This window comes from Schistocerca cancellata, chromosome 6 (assembly GCF_023864275.1).
Source record: "Schistocerca cancellata isolate TAMUIC-IGC-003103 chromosome 6, iqSchCanc2.1, whole genome shotgun sequence".
Lineage (NCBI taxonomy): Eukaryota > Metazoa > Arthropoda > Insecta > Orthoptera > Acrididae > Schistocerca > Schistocerca cancellata.
The window spans coordinates 146,137,875-146,165,674 of NC_064631.1; the positions used below are offsets into that span (position 1 = coordinate 146,137,875).

General features: G+C 42.8%; 1 protein-coding gene across 1 annotated transcript in view; it reads left to right on the forward strand.

The window, feature by feature from the left end:
- LOC126088205 (cytochrome P450 6k1-like) overlaps positions 1-27,448 on the forward strand; it is an 82,534-nt gene extending 55,086 nt beyond the window's left edge. The window contains exons 5-8 of the mRNA XM_049906331.1: positions 1,142-1,323; positions 8,422-8,643; positions 20,050-20,301; positions 27,282-27,448. Coding sequence (XP_049762288.1) covers positions 1,142-1,323; positions 8,422-8,643; positions 20,050-20,301; positions 27,282-27,448 — 823 coding nt within the window. The remainder of the gene's footprint in view (positions 1-1,141; positions 1,324-8,421; positions 8,644-20,049; positions 20,302-27,281) is intronic.
- Positions 27,449-27,800: the final 352 nt, after the last annotated feature.

Consider the following 27,800-nt stretch of genomic DNA (forward strand, 5'->3'; position numbering starts at 1 on the left):
GTTAGATAGTGTTCCAAGAAAATTACTTTGCAGAGCACTACATATGGCAAACATAAGCCCTTCCCTGGTTAAAATAATACAACAGATGTGTAAAGATAACATTTGCCAAGTGAAAGTTGGTAAAAACTTTCACAGAAATTTAGAACAAGAAAAGGACCTTTACAGGGCTGCCCCATGTCACCATCATTATTTAAAACCTACATAGATATTAGCCTTAGAACACTGTCTCGTAAATATAACAGTATGGGATTAGAAATAAGAGATGGAGTTTACCTCCATCATTTACAGTTTGCTGACGATCAAGTAGTCGTAGCACAAGATGAGAAGGATGCTAACTACATGTGCAATCAACTATCAGCAGCATACAAAACTTGGGGTTTGAAGATTAGTTACCTAAAAACAGAATACTTGATTAATGATTCAGTTTAGCTACACATTGAAGGAAAGAAAATCAAAAAGATAAACGCTTTCTGTTATTTGGGATCCATTTTAAAAATCGAGGGAAAATCAGAGTCAGAAATCAATAAAAGGATTAGTAGCAGACGGAAGGTCATTGGGACGCTTAACTCAGTCTTATGGAGCAAGAATGTAATGAGCAGAACTATAAAATTAATACACAAATCCATATTAGAGAGTGTGGTTCTGTATGGAACGGAGACCTGAACAATTAACCTGAAGCACATTAAAAAATTACAGGCTCTAGAGATGGACTTCTGGAGAAGATCGGCAAGAACCTCCAGGAACGAAAAGATAAGGAATACCGAAATAATAAGGAGAATGTAAATAAGAGAAATAATATGTGACGTAATGGGTAGGAAGAAATTACAGTGGTACGGGCATGTGCGACGAATGGAGAAAGCCAGAATACCAAAATTGATACTGGAGTGGGAACCGGAGGGGAAAAGAAGAAGAGGACGACCTATGACCACCTGGCTCCAAAATGTACAGCACGCAATAAGGAGAATGGACGCAGAGGAACAGAACACACAAGATCGAAACACCTGGAGCAATATTTTGAAAATATAGTTTAAGAACGTTTATTCTTTGTATTGTAATTTCCGAGTAAATTATTATGTTGGAGATAAGCCTCTGTAATGAGGAAAAGCTGAAAATAATTTTTAAAAAATTCCGTTATTTTCAGATTAAAGAACAGCGCTAGTGGGAGGTCAGGATTCTTTCGGAAGATGGTGGAGGATACTGTGGAGTATCGCGAACAACACGGCGTGGTCCGCAATGACTTCCTCCAACTGATGATGCAGCTCAAGAACAAGGGCTTCATTGACGAAGAAAGCAAACTGGGATCCCAAGAAACCGATAAATGGAGTAAGTTAGCTCAACGAAGTTTGTTCAAAGAAGTCAGTCATTTCTTGAAGGCAAATGTAGGAAGTGTTTGTGTTCACACACAGCCGAAGAATCAAATCGCATAAATAGGACATTCAAGAGTTTATTTTTACGTTGTTACAGCAGAGATCATTTTCATATGGTGATCTAAGATTTACTACAGTATAGAATATAATTATATGTAACTAATGTGGATAATATACGCATGATCATGTACATATTAGTTATTACTCAGACCAATGGTTTGGGCTCCTTCTTCAATCGAGAGTTGTGCGTGAGGCAGATCTGTTCTAGCGTACTTCTTCTGGATGGTTCACAGCTGATAGAAGCGAAAAGAAGTGTAAGGAGAGCAATGAGAGAAGCATTCAGTGACTTTGAACGTAGTTTTTCTCGTCCGATCTTACTAACAAACCTAAATGGTTTTGGTCTTGCGCACAATTAGTAAGCGGCTCGAAACTATCTATTCAGTCACCCAGTGACCATACAGGTATCAAAACGAAAGACAACAGAGAGACGAATGGATTACTGAAAGCTGTCTTCCGAAATTGTTAAGACGCGAAAGGTACAAATACGATCCCTGCTTTTAGTCACCGTAAGAATTTCGAAAAGGCAGACGCTGAAATTGATGATTCCGAAATATAAAAACAGCTACAATCGCTTTCTGAGGTTTCACTTGATTCCCTTCTAGCTGGTGTAACGAAGGGCACCTAGCAACTGGCAAAAATGCGCAGGACATTCTCATTCTCGAGAAGGATCGTACGACCGAGGGAGACAACTACACTACTGGCCATTAAAATTGCTACACCACGAGGATGAAGTGCTACAGACGTGAAATTTAACCGACAGGAAGAAGATGCTGTGATATGCATATGATTAGCTTTTCAGAGCATTCACACAAGGTTGGTGCCAGTGGCGACACCTACAACGTGCTGACATGAGAAAAGTTTCCAACAGATTACTAATACACAAACAGCAGTTGACTGGCGTTGTCTGGTGAAACGTTCTTGTGATGCCTCGTGTAAGAAGGAGAAATGCGTACCGTCACGTTTCCGACTTTGATAAAGGTCAGATTGTCGCCTATCGGGATTTCGGTTTATCGTATCGCTACATTGGCACTCGCGTTGGTGGAGATCCAATGACTGTTAGCAGAATATGGAATCGGTGGGTTCAGGAGGTTAGTACGGAACGCCGTGCTGGATCCCAACGGCCTCGAATCACTAGCTGTCGGGACGACAGGCATCTTATCCGCATGGCTGTAACGGATAGTGCAGCCACGTCTCGATCCCTGAGTCAACAGATGAGGATGTTTGCAAGGCAACAACCATCTGCACGAACAGTTCGACGACGTTTGCAGCAGCATGGACTATCGCCTCGGAGACCATGGCTGCGGTTACCCTTGGCGCTGCATCATAGACAGGAGCGCCTGCGATGGAGTACTCAACGACGAACCTGGGTGCACGAATGGCAAAACGTCATTTTTTCGGATGGTTCCAGGTTCTGTTTACAGTATCATGATGGTCGCATCCGTGATTGGCGACATTGCGGTGAACGCACATTGGAAGTGTGTATTTGTCATCGCCATACTGGCGTATCACCCGGCGTGACGGCATGGGGTGCCATTCGTTACACATCTCGGTCACCTCTTGCTCGCATTGACGGCACTTTGAACAGTGGACGCTACATTTCAGATGTGTTATGACCCGTGGCCCTACCCTTCATACGATCCCTGTGAAACCCTACATTTCAGCAGGATAATGCACGACCGCATGATGCAGGTCCTATACGGGCCTTTCTGGATACAGAAAATGTTCGATTGCTGCTCTGGCCAGCCCATTCTCCAGATCTCTCACCAATTAAAACGTCTGGTCAATGGTGGCGAGAAACTGGCTCGTCACAATACTCCAGGCACTACTCTTGATGAACTGTGGTATCATGTTGAAGCTTCATGGGCAGCTGTATTTGTACACGCCATCAAAGCTCTGTTTGACTCAATGCCCAGGCGTATCAAGGCCGTTATTACGGCCAGGGGTGGTTGTTATGGGTACTGATTTCTCAAGGCCTATGCACGCAAATTGCGTGAAGATGTAATCACATGTTGGTTCTAGTATAATATATTTTCCAATGAATACCCATTTATTATCTGCATGTCTTCTTGGTGTAGCAATTTTAATGGCATGTAGTGTACGTGTACAAACGATTTATCAAAAAGGGTCAACAAAGTATCATCGTCGGACGGTCGTAAGGAATTGCAGAAAGACTCGGACAAAATTGTCACTTGGTGTAAAGAATGGTGTAACGTATATAAATGTAAGAGAATGACTATAAACAGATAGAACAGCAGTATATTTTCTCGTTACAAAATCAGTGCTGCGTATCTTGAGCACTTCACGTCATGTAAGTAGACTCTAAAACAAAAAACAAAAAGGACGCACCACGAAGAAATTATCAAAATGTGACAGAAATCTGTACATATGATGTACATGTTTACACAAACAAATGCTCATAGTTTTAAAAAATTGATAATTTATTCAAGAGAAGGAGCTTCACAAACTGAGCAAGTCAACAAACCGTTGGTCCACCTCTGGCCCTTATGCAAGCAGTTATTCTGCTTCACATTGATTCACAGAGTTATTGGATGTTCTCCTGAAAGATATTGTGCCAAATTCTGTTGCAATTGCCGCGTCCAGATCGTCGAAGTCCCAGCACGATTGGAGGGTCCTTACCGTAATGCTCCAAACTTCCTCAACTGGGGAGTGATCCGGCAATCTTGCTGGTCAAGGCAGGGTTTGGCAAGCACAACGACAAGCAGTAGAGACATTGAGACTCTCGCCTTCTGCGGGCGTGCATTATCTAGCCGAAATTAAGCCCAAGATGGCTTGCCATGAAGGACATCAAAACGGGGCGTAGAAAATCGTCTACGTAACGCTGTGCTGTAAGGGTACCTGCTATGAAAAGTAATGCCACCCCAGAATATCACTCCTCGTTTCGAGACCTGTATGGCGGGCGACATCCATGTTGGTATCCCACCGCGGTCTTGGCCGTATCCCGACATTTCTTCATTGGTCATCAGGGCTAAACTCGAAGCGGGTTTCTTCACTGAAGACAATTTGAGATTTTAGGCTGAACACGTGTCTGGAGACGCCCCGGACAGAGCTGGAGTACCAACCCGACTGTCGGCCGCTATACAGCCCGACAACCATGAGTGATGGCTGGGGTGCCATCTCTTTTCATAGAAGGTCCGCTTAGCTATCATATGTTGCACCCTTACAGGTTAGCGGTACGTCGACGATACAGTATGTTGCCCTTCATGTAAGCCATCCTGGACTTCCATTGCAGTAAGATAATGGCCGCCTGCACACAACGAGTGTTTCTACTGCTTGCCAAACGCTAGCTTGGACTGCATGGTCGCCGCATCTGTCCCCAACTGAGAACGTTAGGAGCGTTATGGGCAGGGCCTTCCAACCAACTCGGGATTTTGTTGATCGGAAGTGCCAGTTGGACAGAATTTGGCACGGTACCCTCAGTAGGAAACCAATAATTCTGTCAATCACTGCCAAGGCGAATAACTCCTTGTATAAGTGCCAGGCATCGACCTATGCGTTACTGATTTTCCCAATTTGTGAAGCAGCTACTCCTGAATGTGTCATCCAATTCTCCTGAAACTATAATCATTTGATTGTCTGTACATGTACATCACACATACCGAGCTCAGTCCCTTGCAGATAAGTTCGTCTTTTTGTTTTGTTTTGTTGTAGAGTGTATTTAAAGGTAATACTAAGAAACGATAGGAAGTGGGGCGATCATGTAAAATCAAAATACTGTGGAAGAATTGAATTTGTTGGAAGGGCTTTGGGAGGGACTGGTGCATGTGTTTAGGAAATGGCATACAAAACGCTACTGTGGCCAGTTCTAGAATACAGTTCGAGAATTTGGGGTCCTTATCAAGTGGAATTTGAAAATCGACGGAGAAAAAATAAAAACTTTGAGGTTCGACGATAACATTGTAATTCTCTCACAGACAGCAACGACCTGGAAGAGCAGCTGAACGGAATGGACAGTGTCTTGAAAGGAGGATATAAGATGAACATCAACAAAAGCAAAACGAGGATAATGGAATGTAGTCGAATTAAATCGGATGATGCTGAGGGAATTAGATTAGGAAATGAGACGCTTAAAGCAGTAAATGAGTTTTGCTATTTGGCGAGCAAAATAACTGATGCTGGTCGAAGTAGAGAGGATATAAAATGTAGACTGGCAACGGCAAGGAAAGCGTTTCTGGAGAAGAGAAATTTGTTAACATCGAGTATAGATTTAAATGTCAGGAAGTCGTTTCTGAAAGTATTTGTATGGAGTGTAGCCATGTATGGAAGTGAAACGTGGACGATAAATAGTTTAGACAAGAAGAGAATAGAAGTTTTCGAAATGTGGTGCTACAGAAGAATGGTGAAAATTAGATGGGTAGATCACCTAACTAATGAGGAGGTATTGAATAGAATTGGGGAGAAGAGAAATTTGTGGCACAACTTGACTAGAAGAAGGGATCGATTGGCAGGGCATATTCTGAGGCATCAAGGGATCACCAGTTTAGTATTGGAGGGCAGCGTGGAGGGTAAAGGTCATAGAGGGAGACCAAGAGATGAATACGCTAAACAGATTCAGAAGGATGTAGGTCGCAGTAGGTACTGGGAGATGAAGAAGCTTGCACAGGGTACAGTAGCATGGAGAGCTGCATCAAAACAGACCACAACAACGACAATCAACTGGACATGAGAAGAGACATGGAATGCAGAGACGCGCTCGCAGCGTCGCAAGTTGGCGTTGCAGGAGATATTGAAGTGTAACAGAAATACTCGGCGAACTTAAATAGAAATCCTGGAAGAAAAACGACTTAGTAATCGCAAAAACCTGTTGGGTAAATTTAGAGAAAATGTATTCAAAGATGACTGTTCGAGCATTTTGCTGCCACCAACGCATAAGTCGCATAGGGATCATAAGATAATGACAAGAAACATCAGGGTGTGTACGGACGCATACGAGACTCATTTTTCCCTTGCTCAAGACGTGAGTCTAATAGAAAAGAAAACTGACAATAATGGTATGCTGTATCCTCGACCATGCACTGTACAGTGGCTGGTGGAGTACTTAAGTAGATGTAGACTGGATTCACTCTCTACTAAACAAATGCACAGTTATTCATTTCATAAGTCTTTTTAGGCAGCCCATTGCTAATTAAGGCCAGCAGAGAAGATCTACATTCAGTCCGAAGTTTGCAAGATGTAGGCTATCTTTTGTAGTGCTACATTAAGAGAAGGTAACAACCGAAATCAACAAGAAATGAATAGTGAAAGGTGATACGAAGATGGCTTCCAAAGAAAGGAAAAAAATTGTTTTCGATTCTGACGTTGTATCTACATCCATCTACATCTATATGGATACTCTGCAAATCACATTCAAGTGCCTGGCAGAAGGTTCATCGAACCACCTTCGCAATTCTCTATTATTCCAATCTCGTATAGCACGCGAGAAGAATGAACAGCTATATATTTTTGTACGAGCTCTGATGTCCCTTATTTTATCGTGGTGATCGTTCCTCCCTATGTAGGTCGGTGTCAACAAAGTATTTTCGCATTCGGAGGAGAAAGTTGGTGACTGGAATTTCGTGAGAAGTTTCCGTCGCAACGAAAAACGCCTTTCTTTTAATGATTTCCAGCCCAAATCCTGTATCATTTCTGTGGCACACTCTCCCATATTTCGCGATAATACAAAACGTGCTGCCTTTCTTTAAACTTTTTCGATGTACTCCGTCAGTCCTATATGGTAAGGATCCCACACCGCGCAGCAGTATTCTAAAAGAGGACGGACAAGCGTAGTGTAGGCAATCTCCTTAGTAGGTCTGTTACATTTTCTAAGAGTCCTGCTAATAAAACGCAATCTCTGGTTAGCCTTCCCCACAACATTTTCTATGTGTTCGTTCCAATTTAAGTTGTTCGTAATTGTAATACCTAGGTATTTAGTTGATTTTACGGCTTTTAGATTAGACCGATTTATCGTGTAACCGAAGTTTAACGAGTTCCTTTTAGCACTCATGTGGATGACCTCAAACTTTTCGTTATTTAGGGTCAACTGCCACTTTTCGCACCATTCAGATATCTTTTCTAAATCGTTTTGCAGTTTGTTTTGATCTTCTGATGACTTTATTAGTTGCTAAACGTCAGCGTCATCTGCAGACAACCTAAGACGGCTTCTCAGATTGTCTAATAAAGATAAGAAACAGCAAAGGGCCTATAATACCACCTTGGGCACGACAGAAATCACTTCTGTTTTGCTCGACGACTTTCCCTCAGTTACTACGAACTGTGACCTCTCTGAAAGGAAATCACAAATCCAGTCACATAACTGAGACTATACTCCGCAAGCGCGCAATTTCACTACGAGCCTTCCGGAAATCCAGAAATACGGAATCGATCTGAAATCCCTTGTCAATAGCACTCAACACTTCATATGAATAAAGAGCTAGTTGTGTTTCACAGGAACGATGTTTTCTAAACCCATGTTGACTGTGTGTCAATAGACCGTTTTCTTCCAGGCAATTCATAATGTTCGAACACAATATATGTTCTAAAATCATGCTGCATATCGTACGGCAAGAAACAAAATGTTTTCTAGAATTATCGATTATGCCAGACGTGTCTCAAACAGATAAACTGCCGCTCTGGAGCACTGATTGCAGTGCGACAGCGCTTTGAGACGCAATCGCAGATGTCAAGTACCATCTGATAACAGCTGTATTTTAGGGTATAAATAATCTCTATATATTAAAATGAAATATCTGCCAAGAAGAAACATTTACACTTGCAAATTAAGTCTTAATTGCAGGTTACCCTGAGTGACCAGCTGCTCAGACCGTCTGCATGGGACGTCTAGCTGCTTTGATGCTGGCTAACCTATCTAGCATCTGAAGAAGCATTAGTCATCCTCCGGATCAACTCGTAATTGCGATCTTAAGGCGCGAAGTTAGTAATATGAACTCATTATAATCACGTCAAAGAATTGTACTGACGACGCAAATTCCGTTCACAGAGTTTACGATGGACGACGTGGCAGCACAGTCAATCCTGTTCTACGCTGGAGGCTTCGAGACGTCCTCGACTGTCACGAGTTTCGCGCTCTATGAGTTGGCTCTCAATCAAGACATACAGAAGCGACTGCATGAGGAGGTGGACGCGACGCTGAAAGAGCACGGAGGCCAGTTTACGTACGAGGCTCTTGTCGGGATGAAATATCTGGACAAGGTCGTCGCAGGTGAGTTTCCACAGGCTCATATTTCGCACACCAACATGACTAAAGTGACTGCCCTCTTTTCACTACCACACAGACAACTTCTATTCGGAAGCCGTAAAAGATGATACAGAGCTGTCCAACATTAATATCTCACACTGTATTGTAAGCAAATGTTTAACTTCGCAGTATATCTGCACATAAACCTAGACCTTGTCTATACGGGATGAGATAAGTAGGGTTTACGTTGCCAGAAAAAGCTATCTGTCCGAGTTTGAGCACTGGCCCTGGCTCTGAGCACTATGGGACTTAACAGCTATGGTCATCAGTCCCCTAGAACTTAGAACTACTTAAACCTAACTAACCTAAGGACAGCACACAACACCCAGCCATCACGAGGCAGAGAAGATCCCTGACCCCGCCGGGAATCGAACCCGGGAACCCGGGCGTGGGAAGCGAGCACGCTACCGCACACTGGCCCTGGAGGTTCGTTACATGGACGTCCTTCAGGATTTTTGTGAAAAAAGTCTCACTTTTTTCCCTGTCATGTATTTAGTATCAGTATTTCTATATGGCATCATCAAAAATTTAGAAATGAAACAGAGAAACTCAGATAAGCGTCGCTCCACGACAGACTGACGAAGTAGTTCCAGTACTTACCTTAGGCGAGGACGCCAAATGTAAGTTATCCCTGTAACAAAGATTTTGCTCGTATAGCCGTTATTGAAGATAAGTTCAATGAAGATGATCCATGTCAATGAAAGGTAATACCAGTTCGACTTCTGAAATATAAATAGACAAGGATTGTGAGATCTCTGCTGTGTCGCAAGCTTACTGTGAGGCTTATCCGAAGAGTGACTGTCCACGGTGCTAGCGTCTGGATTGAATATTTACGGCGGCGCGGAGTGGCCGCTCGGTTATAGGCGCAATGCGAGGATTGCGCAGTCCCTCCCGTCGGAGGTTCGAGTCCTCCCTCTGGCATGGGTGTGTGTGATGTTCTTAGCATAAGTTAGTTTAAGTAGTGTGTAAGTCTAGGGACCAATGACCTCAGCAGTTTTGTCCCTTCGGAATTCACACACATTTGAACATTTTTCAGAATTTGCGGAGCGACTGGTGAACGGTCGATAGCTTTTAAGCATTCCGTCCTGCTGTCTTTCAAATTTAATAACAAAGAATTTGAAGACCAGTTCTTGATTAGTCTTCATCTTAGCGTTGGCATGCTGTAGGAGATGATTCTCTGACTTGTCATTCCTCTGAATTTGGTTTTGATTTCTTCCAGCTTTAGTGTAGACGAAACCTAACATGTAATACTTTCATACAATGCAAGGATCAGAATTTATTTACTCACAAGTCCAATGCAACTTGATGGAACCTGCCCTGATAACTGCGCGCGTTAGCACTGTGCTTCTGGGATTCGGGGAGGTGTGACGGTCGCGGATCGAATCCACCCCGCGGGTTCACCATGAAGGCCAAAGTGTCGGGCAGCACGGATTTGGGTTTTAGCCCGTTTCCCGCATTCGGTCTGGTACCTTTGCACCACTTCACTTACACGATGCGCAAACTTTTAGAAAGTATTCGCACGCTTTCGGAATTGGTGCCAAATTCTGTCACGAAAAGAACGGTGGGTGGCCACCTTTTACCAGTAACACTGCCAGATCCAAAAAAATTAACACGCTGACTCCATGAAGATATGGGATAAAGATCACGAAAAAGAATAGGATACTGAAAAATTTGAGGAAGAACAAGAGATAAAGCCGATTAACTTTCATAGAACTAGGGCTGAGATAAAAAAAGGTCAAGCACGTAAGTAATGATATAGCTAATGGACAGGAGCAAGTTAGGACATATACACTCCTGGAAATTGAAATAAGAACACCGTGAATTCATTGTCCCAGGAAGGGGAAACTTTATTGACACATTCCTGGGGTCAGATACATCACATGATCACACTGACAGAACCACAGGCACATAGACACAGGCAACAGAGCATGCACAATGTCGGCACTAGTACAGTGTATATCCACCTTTCGCAGCAATGCAGGCTGCTATTCTCCCATGGAGACGATCGTAGAGATGCTGGATGTAGTCCTGTGGAACGGCTTGCCATGCCATTTCCACCTGGCGCCTCAGTTGGACCAGCGTTCGTGCTGGACGTGCAGACCGCGTGAGACGACGCTTCATCCAGTCCCAAACATGCTCAATGGGGGACAGATCCGGAGATCTTGCTGGCCAGGGTAGTTGACTTACACCTTCTAGAGCACATTGGGTGGCACGGGATACATGCGGACGCGCATTGTCCTGTTGGAACAGCAAGTTCCCTTGCCGGTCTAGGAATGGTAGAACGATGGGTTCGATGACGGTTTGGATGTACCGTGCACTATTCAGTGTCCCCTCGACGATCACCAGTGGTGTACGGCCAGTGTAGGAGATCGCTCCCCACACCATGATGCCGGGTGTTGGCCCTGTGTGCCTCGGTCGTATGCAGTCCTGATTGTGGCGCTCACCTGCACGGCGCCAAACACGCATACGACCATCATTGGCACCAAGGCAGAAGCGACTCTCATCGCTGAAGACGACACGTCTCCATTCGTCCCTCCATTCACGCCTGTCGCGACACCACTGGAGGCGGGCTGCACGATGTTGGGGCGTGAGCGGAAGACGGCCTAACGGTGTGCGGGACCGTAGCCCAGCTTCATGGAGACGGTTGCGAATGGTCCTCGCCGATACCCCAGGAGCAACAGTGTCCCTAATTTGCTGGGAAGTGGCGGTGCGGTCCCCTGCGGCACTGCGTAGGATCCTACGGTCTTGGCGTGCATCCGTGCGTCGCTGCGGTCCGGTCCAGGTCGACGGGCACGTGCACCTTCCGCCGACCACTGGCGACAACATCGATGTACTGTGGAGACCTCACGCCCCACGTGTTGAGCAATTCGGCGGTACGTCCACCCGGCCTCCCGCATGCCCACTATACGCCCTCGCTCAAAGTCCGTCAACTGCACATACGGTTCACGTCCACGCTGTCGCGGCATGCTACCAGTGTTAAAGACTGCGATGGAGCTCCGTATGCCACGGCAAACTGGCTGACACTGACGGCGGCGGTGCACAAATGCTGCGCTGCTAGCGCCATTCGACGGCCAACACCGCGGTTCCTGGTGTGTCCGTTGTGCCGTGCGTGTGATCATTGCTTGTACAGCCCTCTCGCAGTGTCCGGAGCAAGTATGGTGGGTCTGACACACCGGTGTCAATGTGTTCTTTTTTCCATTTCCAGGAGTGTATATGTGAAAGGATTCGCGCTTCTGATAACATACAGTTGGTATACTTGAAGTGAATAAGAACTGAAGTCGCGATTCGGAATGTCTGTAGGGAAATGCGTAGGGAATGGAACAATGACGAGCGACTGATGTGTGGTAAGCAACTCCTGAGTATGTGAATTGCAAAGGTGCTAGTGTACTATAAACTGCATGAAGTCAAGCACTTCCGCAGTAGAAAAGCCTATATAGGGGATTGGGAGTTGCGCATTCTTGGTCAACAGGTACGTGCTCAGATTTCGTGCAATATAGTTGCCGGCTATTATGGAGTGAAGAAAAATATTTGCAAAGCTGCAAGAGACCGCAACAATTGAAAATATACGGAGGTGGATGCAAAAGCGGATAGCGAATCAAGTTGAGATTTATGTCACATACTGAGGTCTATGGTCCTTTGCTGGTGTAAAAATGTTAAGTTTCTAAGTCAATGCAGTTAAAAGATATGGCCGTTTCCGTCACGTGTTTTGATACCCGCAAACTCACCCATCAAAACCTGTAGAGTACTTCCTCTTGATGTAGAATCATGAAATTTGGCAAGAAACAAGAGGTTTCACCGTACAAGTGAAGGAAAGAATCCGAAAACTGAGCATTAGTAATTATATCAAACTTAAAAGTCTTTTGGTATTTGCTGTCTGTCTATCATCCATCTGTTAAGCCCACTTCTTCTCAGAAAGGTGGAGACGTATCATGTTGAAATTTATTTAACATACCAAGGTCTATAGTCACTTGGCAGCGTAATAAATGTAAGTTCCGAAGTCAATGCGAAACAAAAGTACGACCATTTATGTCCGCGCGAACTCACCCATCAAAACCTGCACGGTACTTTCCATTGTCCCACACTCAAGAAAGTTGCCAAGAAGCAAGGCTTTACAATGCAAATAAAGGAAAAAATCCGAAAATGGTTAATTTATAACCCTTTATTTGGCAAATGGTGAAAATAAAAACAAAATTTTTTTCCGTGCTTATATTTATTTATTATGCTTAAAGAAATACAATTCAGTCAGTTTTAGAAATTTTTGACAAAAATTATGAAAATTATGAAATGTTGCTTACTAGCAACGTTGCCAGCAGTAGACCACATTTATACGTATTGTAGAAAAAAAGTGTTTGCCAATAACCTCAAGCAAAAGGTTTCCTGTAAGTGAATAATTTAATTTATAAACACATTTATGCATTCCTGCCGTGTAATAGAACTGTTTCATTTTCCCTTCTAGTTCTTCTTGCAATGGAATTTTTGGAAACAGTTCCTCTTTGGAACGAAGCACGATACTAGATTGCATTTTGAACACATGACTGTAGAAAATCCGATGGGCAATAACGACAACGACCTTTGGGACCGTATACAGGCCAATGCTCCATATTATCAAATCGGGCATCTTGTGTAACAGTCGGAGCTGTTGGCTTCCTCCTCTTCTTTTGTGGTGGTGTTATGTCTATTGAGGGCCTTCCTACTTCCCTTTCCCCTGAAAACATCAAACCATTGGCAATATCTGCCCTGAATGACTTCAGTGAGGTCTTCTTGTCCAGCGATTCTCTTCGAAATATCAGCCAGGCATTTACAACACTCAGATCTAGCATAAATCCAAACAATCTCATGTACCAACACCTATTTTTCATTGGTACTCTGTAGAGCTCTATCAGCATTCCAGCAAGATCAACTCCTGCCATATGCTTGTTGTACTGACGTACAATACTGGGATAGGGCACATCAATTCTTCTTTTTTCATTGCTGTCCCATCATTTTACTGTTGAGAGTGGTTGGACACCACGAAATGAGCTTGCAAGTGTCACGATTTTATTGTTTTGGATATGCGCCGTAAGCATATGTAATACACTAATGGCACATGTCCCAACTATGGTCAATGTTGCTCACAGGCAACATAAATGTTTTAGACTATTTACGTAATTCAAAACAATATTAGATTGAAAGATTTCTGCTGTAAACTCAGCTCTGGGTATTTCTTGAAGAAAATCTGCTAAGATTACTGCCAATTTATTGAAATCCACTCTTTCAGAACCGAAATAAGGCACCCCTGTTGCTCACACGAGGAGATCTCTGTAACACCACTGCACAAACTGGCATCTCGTGTGGAAAACCTTAAAGTATTACAACAACTGGCATTCGTAGTGTGTAAAGGAACGTTGCCTGGAGGCAATAATGCTAGTAAAAGGCACTGGGAAGTATTTGTTGTCTCATAACGTCAACGTAAATATGATGTTGCTTGAGAGCAACACTGCCAAATAAAGGGTTAATAATATCACATAAAAATATTTCTTTTGTCATTGGTTATCCTACTCCAAACTTGCAAAACAATCGGCAGTTCCGCATTCAGGCTGACTGGATCGCAAGGGTGAAAGTCAAACATTCGCAAACTAATGAATTCTTCTCGGGTTATCAGCCGAGTGGTGGCGTCGTCTTGTCGCAACGTTTCAATGAGTTTCATACTCATCATCTTCTGGCGAAACGTTGCAACAAGACGACGCCACCACTCGGCTGATAACCCGAGAAGAATTCATCAGTGGAATACGCCGAGAAAGACTGAAATCGCATATTCGCAGACTAGTCTGCGAATATTTGTTTCACATGCAGCTTGAAACGCCATACCTACGTGCAGCAATCACTCCTGAATATTTGCTGGTGGATAAATTCCGAAACTGGTCATATGAGCAATAAAGTCATTCCTTAACCGATGTTTGACAGTTACATTGCGATCCAATCAGCCTGAGTGTAGAAATATTGATTATTATTATAATAGTTGTCTGCCTCCTGCATGTCACATTTGTATTATGGAAATTAAAACATTCTCGAAAGTCTTGGAATGCCTGGGACCAATGCCTTGCCAGTATCAATTGCGATAACGGGAAAAAATGATCGAGATTCGTGATTCCCGGAACGGAAAAACGGTCTGAATACATAATTAATTTCGTACGGAACCCTTAGCGCGCGAGTACCTGGCCAATTTTTTTTACTATTCGCGTACTCTTTGGAACACAAGCAGCTATTGCTTGATGGGGGCTAGTCGAAACGACGCTGTTCTAAGGCATTCGACCAACACTGACAACTTTCCCTGGCTGCCATTCTAGTCTGACTACGTTGGCAGATGGCAGCGAGTTTGGAATGTCGTTTGCTTTTCTATACGAAAACAGTAGTGACACATGGAGTTGACGACACACTAATGGAGACGACAATGCCAGTGCACACAGCATTGTCTGTTCGGGTAAGGTAGGTAGCTACCTGAAACAAGTGAACGTCGGTCAAGAATCGTACACCTTCTTGCGACTTTTGTCGATTATTCTTCTCGTGTGAGTGTATCATTAGTACACACATGGTCTGCCTACACGCTATTTGCGCCACGCTCCGTCAGCACACATTACTTTCTCACAAAAATACTAATTATTTTTTAAAAACAATGCAAAAAAATTAATCAACAGGACAGGAAACTTCATGATCTCACAGCCCTACCTCTATTTATTTGACTAATTTGTTCTTAGCTTCACCAATGAGTACAACATATTTTTTTCTGGACAGTCGTACATCAATGTCTGACCAATATCCGCACTGTTTTTTAGAATATGTCAACGAAGGGTCGCCACGTTTCGAGTAGACACGTCATTTGCTGCATGAAAACACATTGATTTTACTGTGCCGTGAGTGTAAGCGTCCCTTATCAACTACTATAGTTCAATTCTTTTATCTTGGCGGTTCGCGCATGCCTGCCCAGACGCGGGAGATTGCTGCGTTGCCAGTTGCACACGACGCACGCGCCAATAGAAGCAGCGCCATAGTATAGGATAGTTTGCAAGCTTACGTTTAGGGGGGAGCGCGCAGTTCATGAAGTAAAGCCACCACGGCCGCATTAACTCTTACGATGCTACAAAGACGTGCTCCCTGCATTCCGCGCTGTGCGCGATTTTGTCACTGCACTGCTCTCCTGTGCAGACACATCGTGTTCCGACTGCTTTGACACTCTTATCAATCGATTCCACAAGAACTATTTGGCCCAAAAATTAGATTTTTACACATCTTCTTGACTGATACCTTCCCCCCATTAATGACTTAATTTTGTTTCGATGTTCAACGCAGTTATTATGCAGCATTAAATGTAGTAAAACATTGCACGAAATTTTGAAGAGTTTGCAGAGGTAGAAGTCCATAGCGTATACTTTCCGTATTGTCGATTTTAGTTGCCACAATATTGAGAACGAAATGTGGACAAGATACCTAAATTTCATATAAAATTTACTGTATAACAATATCTCATTTAAGTACGACATAGGTGTCGTATGTAATATTAAGAAATAACCCCGTCTTTCGCGACTGTAACAAAAGTTTTATTTACACTGAGCACGTTTGGCTTTATTTTAAAGTACTTCAATCAATCAAAAGGAAGTAGACAAAATACATTAAACAAAACTGTGGACTTTCAAAAACATTAGGACTTGAATATACCGTCTATCAGTGAAGTGCTCTGAGCTATGTCAAATATAATTTTTGTGTGTGGCACACACAAACATCATTTATTTGCTAAAACACTGATCTGCCAACACAAACGTTGAATATTGTGTTACCGCAGCACAAAACTACGAAAGGTGACTTGGCAATGGAGGAGACAAAATACTGTCCACTGAAGATGCTTCAAAAGAGAGAAACGCGTCTGGTCTAAATAAGCCCCTTATTACAGTTGCAGAAGAGGAATATATTTCAGTATAATTGGTAAAACTGCAACTGTGGAACAAAAACAAGAAAGAGAACATGAGTACCATTGTGTATGTGCCATACCTTTCCTTGATTGAAGTGCTTTAAAATAAAGCCAAACGCGTCCGGTGTAAATAATACTTTTATTACAGTCGCGAAAGACGGAATATTTCTCAATATTACATACGACACCTACGTCGTACTTAAATTAAATGAGCTATTGTTATACAGTAAATTTTATATGAAATTCAGGTATCTTGTCCACATTTCATTCTCAACATTGTGGCAACTAAAATCGACCATACGGAAAGTATACGCTATGGACTTCTACCTCTGCAAACTATTCAAAATTTCGTGCAATGGTTTACTACATTTAATGCTGCATAATAACTGCGTTGAACATCGAAACAAAATTAAGTCATTTATGGGGGGAAGGTATCAGTCAAGAAGACGTGTAAAAATCAAATTTTTAGGCCAAATAGTTTTTGTGAAACCGAATGATAAGTGTGTCAAAGCAGTGGGAACACCATGTGTCTGCACAGGCGAGCAGTGCAGTGATGACAAAATCGCGCAGAGTGCGGAATGCGGCGAGCACGTGTCTGCAGCAGCGAAAGGGTTAATGAAGAGACAAAAGCACTAGAAATTTCAAAAAATTGTATTAAAACGAATATAATTCGGGAAGTAAGGCACCTCGATATTGTTTTTAAATAATGAAAGTATTAGCCACCGCACAAGGTTAGAACTCATAACCTTTCGCATAGCAGCTCAACACCTTAACCGTTACGCTAACGCACCTCGTCTGAATATATGATGCCATGAGAACTATAGCACGTCACGCAAAATACTGGCAAACACTGTTGGTATGATTATGAATTACTCACCCTTCGTCGAAGTACAATAGGAAATAAACAATTACCGCTGTTCTTTATTGCGAAAAAGCGGTTCGTGAGAGTGATACAAACGCCTTTCCTTGCTATCGCATGAATGAGGAGTCTTATTGCTTGTTTGGTTTAATTAATTAATAAAATATGAAGCAATTGGTATAAAGAATGCTTTTTCCAAACTTTCTATAAAAGAATGTCTGCTATCAAGACATTGCTTTTGTTCTATTACTTTATTTATGACTGAACGTTTCTAAAACTGAAGACACTCGTCCATGCTCTGCACTGCAGTCGAGATGTGGCAACGTCGTTCTCTGTTCATTGGCTGACTGTTTTTGTGACGTCAGATGCGCAGAACGAACCTAAACACGGCCGCCAACATAAATGACGCGCACTTTATAGTTGCAGATTATAGCGGAATATGCAAGACTGTTCCCTGATCACTGTAAGTGAGGCCGGTAGCGCATCACTGAATTACGAACCTGAAGCGCGCCGAGCGTGGTGGGGCAGTATTAGGGACAATCTCTGGAGGGGTAAAGTTGAATATACTTCGGGAAGCTTGATATAGACTGTTCGTAGATTCTGTTATCCAGTCTAAAAACCATGGAATTTGCTCTTCCGTCCTAGACCATTTGACCAAGTATTCGTTTTCGGAACTGCTTTATATCAGTGAGACATTAATGTTTCCTGTAAACCAGAAGTTATATAGTCGAATAAACTTGTTAGAATAAGTATTAAGAAAAAACGTGACGAACACGCTGTGGCTAACGACACGTTACCTCGAACCTGTGAGTTCCGGTAGCCACTTCCCGCGTTTATAAAGTACTGCTGACTTTTCGAAACCTGTTTCAAAATTATATCGGTTTCCACAGGAGCCGGAGTGCGTTCTGCGTGCGGTGAACAAGCGTTAGTTCATCAGCTGATGATGACATTACCCTGAGCCTCTAGAACAAAGATTAACAGTTTGTAGCAATGTCCAGCACCCCACAGCTATACAGTCTAGAACAGCTATTACCAAAATTTAAAGAGTTCAAATGTTTTTTGTGTTTTCTTAGGCATATGCTAATGCTCTAATTTTGTTCAATATTAAAAAAAAGAACAGCGCGGAGGTGGATTATTAAAGCAACATGAAACAAGAAAAAAAGAGGATAACGTGTTTCATCACAACCAAGCACATGAAAGAGTTTGGAGCAGTTTAAACAGTATGACTAAACAATGCGAGTAGAAGCGGTCGTTAGACAAGCTGCAGTAATAAATTAGTAAAAGCTCCTTGGAAACATTGATTTCGACAGTTTACTCGATACAGTAAACGCGGCTAAGTCTCAACATTTCGGTTTACCTCTGCCTTTCATCCTGAATACTTAGAATCTCATGAACGAATTACATTACTTCGGAACCCAACGCCCTTTTCTAACTGCAAGGAGTCAACCTTGGACTGAATCTGTTGATTCTTCATCCGATGTTTTATATACATCTAAATAGAAAAATACAATGCTACCAAGCGAAAGACACTAGGAGATTTAATATGAAACTTCGATTTGATTTTAGCAGAGCAAGTGACGCAAACTATCCTATGCCAGCATATTTAGCTCCGAATAACTACTGCAATCTGCTTCCTTCTGAATCGGCTTATCGTAATCAACTCTTGGTCTCCCTCTAGGATTTTTACCCCCCACGCTTCCCTCCAGTACTCAACTGATGATCTCTTGATGCCTCAGAATGTGTCACGTTGTGCCACAGCTTACTTTTGTCGCCAATTCTATTCAGTACCTCTTCTTTTGTTACGTTATGCAGCCATCTAATCTTCAGCATTTTTCTGCAGTATCACATTTCAAAAGCTTCTATTCTCTGATTATCTGTACTGTTTATCGTACATGTTTCACTTCCATATGTAGGTACACTCCATACAAGTACTTTCAGAAAAGACTTCCTGACACTGAGCTCTATATACGACGTTAAAAAAATTATCTTCTTCAGAGACGCTTCTCTGGACATTGCCAGTCTACATTTTATATCCTCTCTACTTCCGGCATCATCAGTTGTTTTGTTGCCCACCTAGTAGGACTCATCTACTACTTTAAGTGTCTCGTTTCCTAATTTAATTCTCTCAGTATCACCTAATTTAATTCGGCTACAGTCCTTTACCCTTGTTTTACTTTTGTTGACGTTTGTTTTACATCGTCCTTTCATGACACTGTCCATTCAGTTCAAACGCTCTTCCAAGTCCTTTGCTGTCTCTGATAAAATTATAATATCATCGGCAGATCTCAAAGCTTTTATTTTCCTTCCTGGACTTTAATTCCTTCTCTAAATTTTACCTCTTGCTCAATGTACAGATTTAATGACATCGGAGATAGGCTACAACCTTGTCATTCTCCTTTCTAAGTCACTGGTTCCCTTTCGTGCCCCTCGACTCTTATAACTGTTGTCTGGTTCCTGCAAAAGTTTTAAATAACCTTTCGCTGCCTTTATTCTGGTAGTCTTGAAAACTGCAGTTTTATAACCACTGTTAGTTATTTCATTTTTTAAACATGTTCATTTCGTTCCACAGAGACTATGAGGAAATATCCACCGGTTGGCCTCATTGACCGAAAATGCACACGCGACTTCCAGCTTCCCGATGGTGGACCTCTTATTGAGAAAGGAAAGATTGTGGTCGTTCCGGTTTACGCCATCCACCACGACCCCGAGTATTACCCAGAACCCCAACGCTTCGACCCCGAGAGGTTCTCAGAAGAGCAGAAAGCGGCGAGACACCCATACGTATACATGCCCTTCGGCGAGGGACCCAGGAACTGTATAGGTAAGTCCTCACACTCTTACTCTGAGTGCAACTGACATTTTATGCTAAATGTTTACGATAATGTGTGTACATCTTTTTTTAACCGACCTTGAAGTTCAAGAGAGTCATCTGGTAGAATCAATGTGGAAAGAAGTGGAATACTGATATACTGTGGGATGACGAAGTTTTCATGAAGTGGTATACGGCTCTAGGTACTGCGCGAACGGAAACCACAAAAGGCAGTTCAGTCGAAGAGGAATGGATCGCTAAAAAGGGTAATCACACGACATGCACAGACGAATTTTGCTACAAAGAAGATAACTGCGAAGAAACCTTCGGTAACAAAAGAAATCAACTAATTGACAACAATGTAACTCACGTAGGAATGAAATAAATAGAAAGTGCGTGAAGGATAAGGCGAAAGGGCTGCAGGAAAAATGCGAAGAACCGAAACAGAAATGGGCATCGGAAGGACTGATTTAGTATAGTGAGAAGTCAAAACGACCTTGAGTGAAATTAAACTTGATCGTGCCTAGGTTAAGACTCCAAGAGGAATTCCACTGTTAAACGCAAGGAAGAGCGCAGTTAATGGAAACAATACAATGAAGGGCCACATAGGGGAAGGTGAGGAATGCAGTCTGATTTAAGAAGAAATTGATATCGATATGAAAGACTAAGGGACCCAATAGTAGATTCAGAGTTTAACAGAGTTTTGGAAGTCCTACTATCAAATAAGGCAAAAGGCATAGACAACATTTTTTTTTTCGGAATTTCTAAAATAACTGGAGGAAGTAGCAACGAAACAACTATTCGCGTTGACTTGTAGAATTTATCAGCCCAGGAAGTATCATCAAACTTGCGCAAAAATATAATGCGCACAACCCCGAAGTTAGGAAGGGCGGATGTGTGCGGGAAATATCGCACAACCAGTTAACACCTCATGCAGACAAGAGCAATATACAGAAGAATATTCTTCTTCTACGTGATCAGGCCCAGTGGACCGCACGCTTCTACAAGTTTCCTCCTCCACTATATTTTGTCCATTGCTGCTATCTACCATCCGTCCGCATCTATTGATGCTTGGTTTAAATCTTCATGGAGGCCATCCCTCCAACGCTTTTTGGGTCTCCCTGGGGGTCTCTTCCCTGTAGGTGTGAAATCCAGGAGCTTCAGAGGCCATCTGGGATCTTCCATCTAGGCCACATGGCCGGCCCACAGTTTTTGTTTGGCTTTGACAGTTCCTGCTATGTTGGGCTGCTGGTATAGTTCCTGAAGCTCTTGGTTGTATCTGATCCTCCATCCCCCTGTGACTGCATCCAGAACCGGACCGAAGATCTTCCGAAGCACTTTTCTCTCAAAAACGAGGAGCTTATGGAAGTCCTGTTTCCGGATACTCCATGTCTCACAGCCACGTAGAACAACGGGCTCGATCTTGAACTGTCTGGAGAGATATTTGGACCGAAGCAGTTGTGCTAGGCTGTGGTAAGATCGGTTTCCTGCTTGTATTCTGGCATTGATCTCTGTTCCACATGACGAGTTCTCAGTGAGAAGTACCCCTAGGTATTTGAATTCATGCACTTTCCTTTAGGACTAGTCTCCCACCTGCAGTGATTGTAGATGACCAGCAGTCTGACTTTGGCCACGCGTCATAACGAGGCTTCGTTTATGCTTGACCCAGATCTGCTGGCAGTCTCCTTTAGTGCTTTGGTCATTTGCTCCAACTCCACTTCAGACCTAGAGAGTAAACAGATGTCGTCTGCATAGGCTAAGTATGCCAGTCTCTTTCCTTCGATTTCAATCCCTTAGTTCTCTTGGAAGGTCTCGCGTACGATCTTCGCGAGGGCAAAGTTGAACAGGGCAGGGGACAACCCATCTCCTTGCCTGAGTCCAGTCACAATTTCAAATTCCTCAGTTGCGCAATTTCCCATCTTCACCTTTGCACGTGTTTCGCTCAGACAGATTTTTATCAGATTGATGAGTTTCTCTGCGATGCCAAACTCCCTATAACAACTGAGCAGGCTCTTGCGATGCATGCAATCATAGGCCTTCTTAAAATCAACGAATAAAATATGCAAATCTTTACCATGTTCACCCAGTTTCTCAGTGAGCTGCCGGAGACTGAAGATGTGATCTACCGTTGACCGTCCTGGCCGGAAACCTCCCTGGTACTTCCCATCACCGATTCTGCCACTGGCTGAATTCTATGTATGAGGCAATTGGACAGGATATTGTAGTAGACGTTAAGCAGGGCGATTCCTCAATAGTTGTCACATTTCAGTTTGGTGCACTTCTTATGTACTGGACTAATCGGAGCTGTTTTCCATTCTCCTGGTAGTTCTTCTTTGGCCCATATTGCCTGTATCAGTCGGTGTATTCTCTCTGCAAGTTTCTCTCCTCCTGAAAGGATCATTTCAGCCTGTATTCCATCTTCACCTGTACACTTATCCTGCTCAAGGTCTCTGACTCTGGTTTTTATCTCATCCAGGCTAGGTGGCGGATAATATGCTTCGGCTGTACTTGGGTACTGGAAATCAAACTGCAGTTCGGGTTCATCACAATTTAGCAGCTGTCTAAAGTACTCTTTCCATCTCTCAGCTCTATCGTTATCGTTCGTCAGGATCTTATCTTGATAATCTTTGGCAAACTTCTGCTTGGCCGGGTGACGTTTGTAGAGGTACTTCACCTTTAGAAACATTTCCCTAGTCCCTCTGAAGTGTGTTTCTGCTTCAATGATGATATCCCTTATGTATTTCCTCTTATGTATTTGCTGTTCTCAGAGTTGCTTGTGTAGTCTTTCGGACGTCCTCAAATTGTGCTTTGGCCTGTGCCAGATATGCCCCCTTCAGCCACTTGCTCCTGGTTTCCTTCCTCCTCTCCAGGGCATCTGCACATTCCTTTCCAAACCAGATCTTCCTATCCACTGTGTTTCCCATAAGTGTTTCCTTTTCCGTATCCCTAACTGAGCTCTGGATGTTTCCCCACATTAGTTCAAGGTCCTGATTCGCGTCCATTTTACCGAGTGCGTCAAAGCGATTACAACGTTGCATCTGGTATTCGTCGTCGTTGCTTCATCTTTTAGTTTCTCCACATGGTACTTTTCAACTCTTTTTAACTTAGGCCCCGTTCTTCCTTCACACTGCACGTTTAAAAGGTCTCTGACCAGGAAATGATCACTCCCACTCTTGGCAACCCGAGCTGTCTTAACGTCTAACACCCATCTCTTGGCTATGAGATCAATGGCAACATGGTCTATTTGATCTATAGTTCTCCCATCTGGTGATACCCAGGTTCCCTTATGCATGTTTTCCCGCTGGAAGTTTGTGCTGGGGATGAACAACCCTGATGATGTAGCGAAGCTGATGAACCTCACCGCATTATCATTGCTTAAATCGTGCCTTCCTGTTGTGTCTTTGAATATTTGTTCTTTCCCAGTCTTGCCACTCCTATCACCAAGGAAGATCCTCATGTGTACATTTGGTATAGCGTCCATCACTGTCTCTAGCTGTGCATAGAACTTATCTTTCACTTCACTTTCGCTCTCCTCCGTGGGAGCATGACAGTTCACAAAAGCCGCCTTAATACGCTTTACGTCCACTGTTACGAACTCTGAAACATTAGTGGCCAAAGTTTTATTGACGCAGAAACCAGTGCCTAACAGATGACGTCGTTCACAGGCTCCATACAAAATAGTACAGTTTTCAACATCAACGCTGTCAGCATCCTCGCACCAGATTTCGTGCAGTGCAACTAGGTCTAGTTCGTACTGAAACGTCCCCTTAGAACAATTATACACGACTGTGCTTAAACTGACATACAATATTTTTAGCGCAACGCAATCTGACTTTCAAAAATCCGTACAAAAGAATGGCCCTGACTAACATTAACCTATACCTTTCACAAATCACTTACCTCACAAAAATCTTCGTTACTCGAGCTACAGCAAAACAGCGAGCGCCACTACTGCCAGCTAAATAACAGATTCAAACTACGAAAGGCACTAACTACTAGTAGGCATAGTTAGCAAATGAAAGATTTTAATAGAGAACAAACAATGTATTTACCTTAATATTCATCAAAAGTCATAATATATACAGCAGCTCATGACATCCATTTTTACAAATTTCAAAACTCCGCCATTTCTCTCCCCACATCCACCACTGCTGGCGGCTCACCTCCAACTGCGCAACGCTACGCGCTGTTCACATCCAGCTGCCCAACACTACAATGGCAGACAACAATGCAAACTAGCCACAGACTGCACACAGCACAGCCAGTGATTTTCATACAGAGCGCTACGTAACGTTGCCAATAAGAAAACATAAACAGCCTACTTACATAGCCCCCTAGCGCAACACAATCTGACTTTCAAAAATCCGGACAGAAGAATGGTCCTGGCTAACATTAACCTATACCTTTCACAAATCACTTACCTCACAAAAATCTTCGTTACTCGAGCTACAGCAAAACAGCGAGCGCCACTACTGCCAGCTAAATAACAGATTCAAACTACGAAAGGCACTAACTACTAGTAGGCATAGTTAGCAAATGAAAGATTTTAATAGAGAACAAACAATGTATTTACCTTAATATTCATCAAAAGTCATAATATATACAGCAGTTCATGACATCCATTTTTACAAATTTCAAAACTCCGCCATTTCTCTCCCCACATCCACCACTGCTGGCGGCTCACCTCCAACTGCGCAACGCTACGCGCTGTTCACATCCAGCTGCCCAACACTACAATGGCAGACAACAATGCAAACTAGCCACAGACTGCACACAGCACAGCCAGTGATTTTCATACAGAGCGCTACGTAATGTTGCCAATAAGAAAACATAAACAGCCTACTTACAGTACCTCTGAATTTCTTTGACATCACTGACTGCAGCTTCTGTCTTGTACAGACTCCTTACATTCCGCGTTCCAAATCGTATTCCGTTTCTTTGCCGCTGGAGTCGTCTACTTTTATCAGTAATGTTACGAGGCTTGAAATCATGTTTAATTTTTTACGAAGAGAGGGTGGTGGCCTCTCGTCCAACCTGCGGTGTTGCCCTCACATCTTACAGGATTGCTGGCTTTGCTTAAGGGGTGGGTTCCCCTCTGGAGTTGGGTTAGAAGTAGGAATAAGAAAACTGGAACAACACCGTCGAGCCTCGAAACCTAGTACCGCTGGGGTCGAAAAAGCAAGAGTTGGCCAAGGGAGGCCGACAGGGAAGGTGAAAGGAGCCTGACACAAGCAAGTGGAAGCAATACCAGGCTCAGCTCGGGGCTCTGCGGACGCAATCCGCGTACTTCTAGCTGAAGTCCCCTGGGAAGAATCGAAAAGAAAATTGAGGATGTGATAGATAACAATCTGTTTGGCTTCAGGAATGGTAAAAGCACCAGAGGGGTAGGTCTTGCGTTGCGCTTGGTAACGGAAGCAGACGTAAGAAAAATCAAGACACGTTCACAGAATATGTCGAGCTAGAAAACCTACTGACAACGTAAAATGGTGCAGGATGTTTGAAATTCGTAGGAAAATAGATGTAAGGTAGAGGTGAAAGTAGATAATGTACAAAACGTACAAGAATCAAGAGAGATAAATAAGAACGACAGACCAAGAGCGAAGTATTCGAATTCTATAGGTGCAGGGATGAAATTAAAATTCGGAGGAAGAAGATATCAGTGATATGATTCACTGATGACTTCGCTATTCTCAATGAAAGTGAGAGAGAATTGCAGGACCTGTTGAACAGAATGAACAGTCTAATGAGTGCAGAATATGTAGTGAGAGTAAACTGCAGAAAGACGAAAGTAATGAAGAATAGCAGAAATGAAATTAGTTATAAACTTTACATCATAACTGGGGGAAGACGTAGTAGACGAAGAAATTCTGCTAGCTTGGGACCAAAATATACACATGACAGACGAAACAAGGAGGACATGAAAAGCATGTTACCACAGGTAAGGAAGGCGTTAGAGGTGTAAAGAAGTCTAACAGCACCAAATATCGGCCTTAATATGAATAACAAATTTCCAAGGCTGCTTTTACATTACACTATTGTATGGCAGGGTGTCATGGACTGTGGGAAAACAGGAAAACACGAAACTCGAAGAGTTTAAGGTGTGCTGTTATAGAACTGTGTGAAAAGTAGGTGAACTGATAACGAATGAAATGAGACAGTTCTCCGTGGAATCGGCGAGGAGATGTACAAGTAGAAAACAATGACAAGAAAAAGGGACAGGATGGTAGGAGATGCGTTATGGCGTCGAAGAATAATTGCCATGGTACTAGCGGGAATCGTAGAGGGGAAAACTGTAGGGAAGGACAAAATCGGGAATATATCCCACGAATAACTGAAGGCGTTGGATACACGTGCTACACTCAGATGTAAAAGTTGCTCCTTTATTAACATCTGGATCTTTCCGTGGAGACTAATTTCATTTCACTTTATTTATACAGGGTGTATCATAATTAATGGAGTAAATGTGCTCATCTTCGCTATTTTGACCACAACTCTTCTAATGAACAATTGCTCATAACTTTTAAGGTACGCATTTTAGAGCAAAAGTATACTGGAATTTTTTTTCTTTTTTTGGTCCATACTGCTACTTCCCAAAATGTGAAAAGCATAGAGCTTGCAGTAGAAGAGATTTGCTTCACAGTAGCGAAGATGAAGAATTGCTCGTAGCTCTTGACGTATGCATTTTCGACCCTATATTTACTGAGACTTTTTTGCTTCTAGTATCGTGTACTTTCAACTGTATGCGTTTATGCTATTAATTACGATGCGTCCTGTATTTTCACCATTAGTTTGATACCTGTACTGATAATTTTCTTATATAAATGTGTTTCGTCCTAGTACTTCTCATAATTTTATAATCGCCTCGCTTCTCCTCACTTTGTTTTCTTTAGCAATTAATCCCAACCCTTGACAATAGGTGTGAATATTAGTTACAAATGATGTTACACGATCCCGCAATGTTACTCATGTGACTGGACACGTTTGTCTTCCAGGAATGCGACTGGGTCTTCTTCAGACTAAGACTGGTCTGGCGTACATGATGTCCAAGTACGAAGTTCGCCGTTGTGAAGAGACCGTCGTGCCTCTTCAGTTCACTTCAATGAGCGGCGTTCTGACACCCACTGCCGGAATAAAGCTGAAACTAGTCCAGAGGAAGTAGTCTAGGCTACCTCACCGTTTGCTCTCAACCGTCTTTCACGCCCTGTTTTTCTCTGAGCAATTTTGTGTAATTCTTATTTTGTATATGTTTTCTTTAGTGGCCGATGTGGTGACAATAAATTATTTCCTTCCAACTATAAAATATTGTTTGTTGTAAATTTTTTATTTCTCAGTAGTAAATTTCTTCGATGTTTCATGACGTCCAAAGAGGATTCCAAACATTTAGTCACTCATTAACAATCAAAACTTTTAGAGAAAATGCAGTATGGTTACCATTACTGCGACGTTGTTGGATCACCGTAGGTACTCGAAACGACCATCAGCAACAAAACAACGTCAACAGCGCTCAAGTT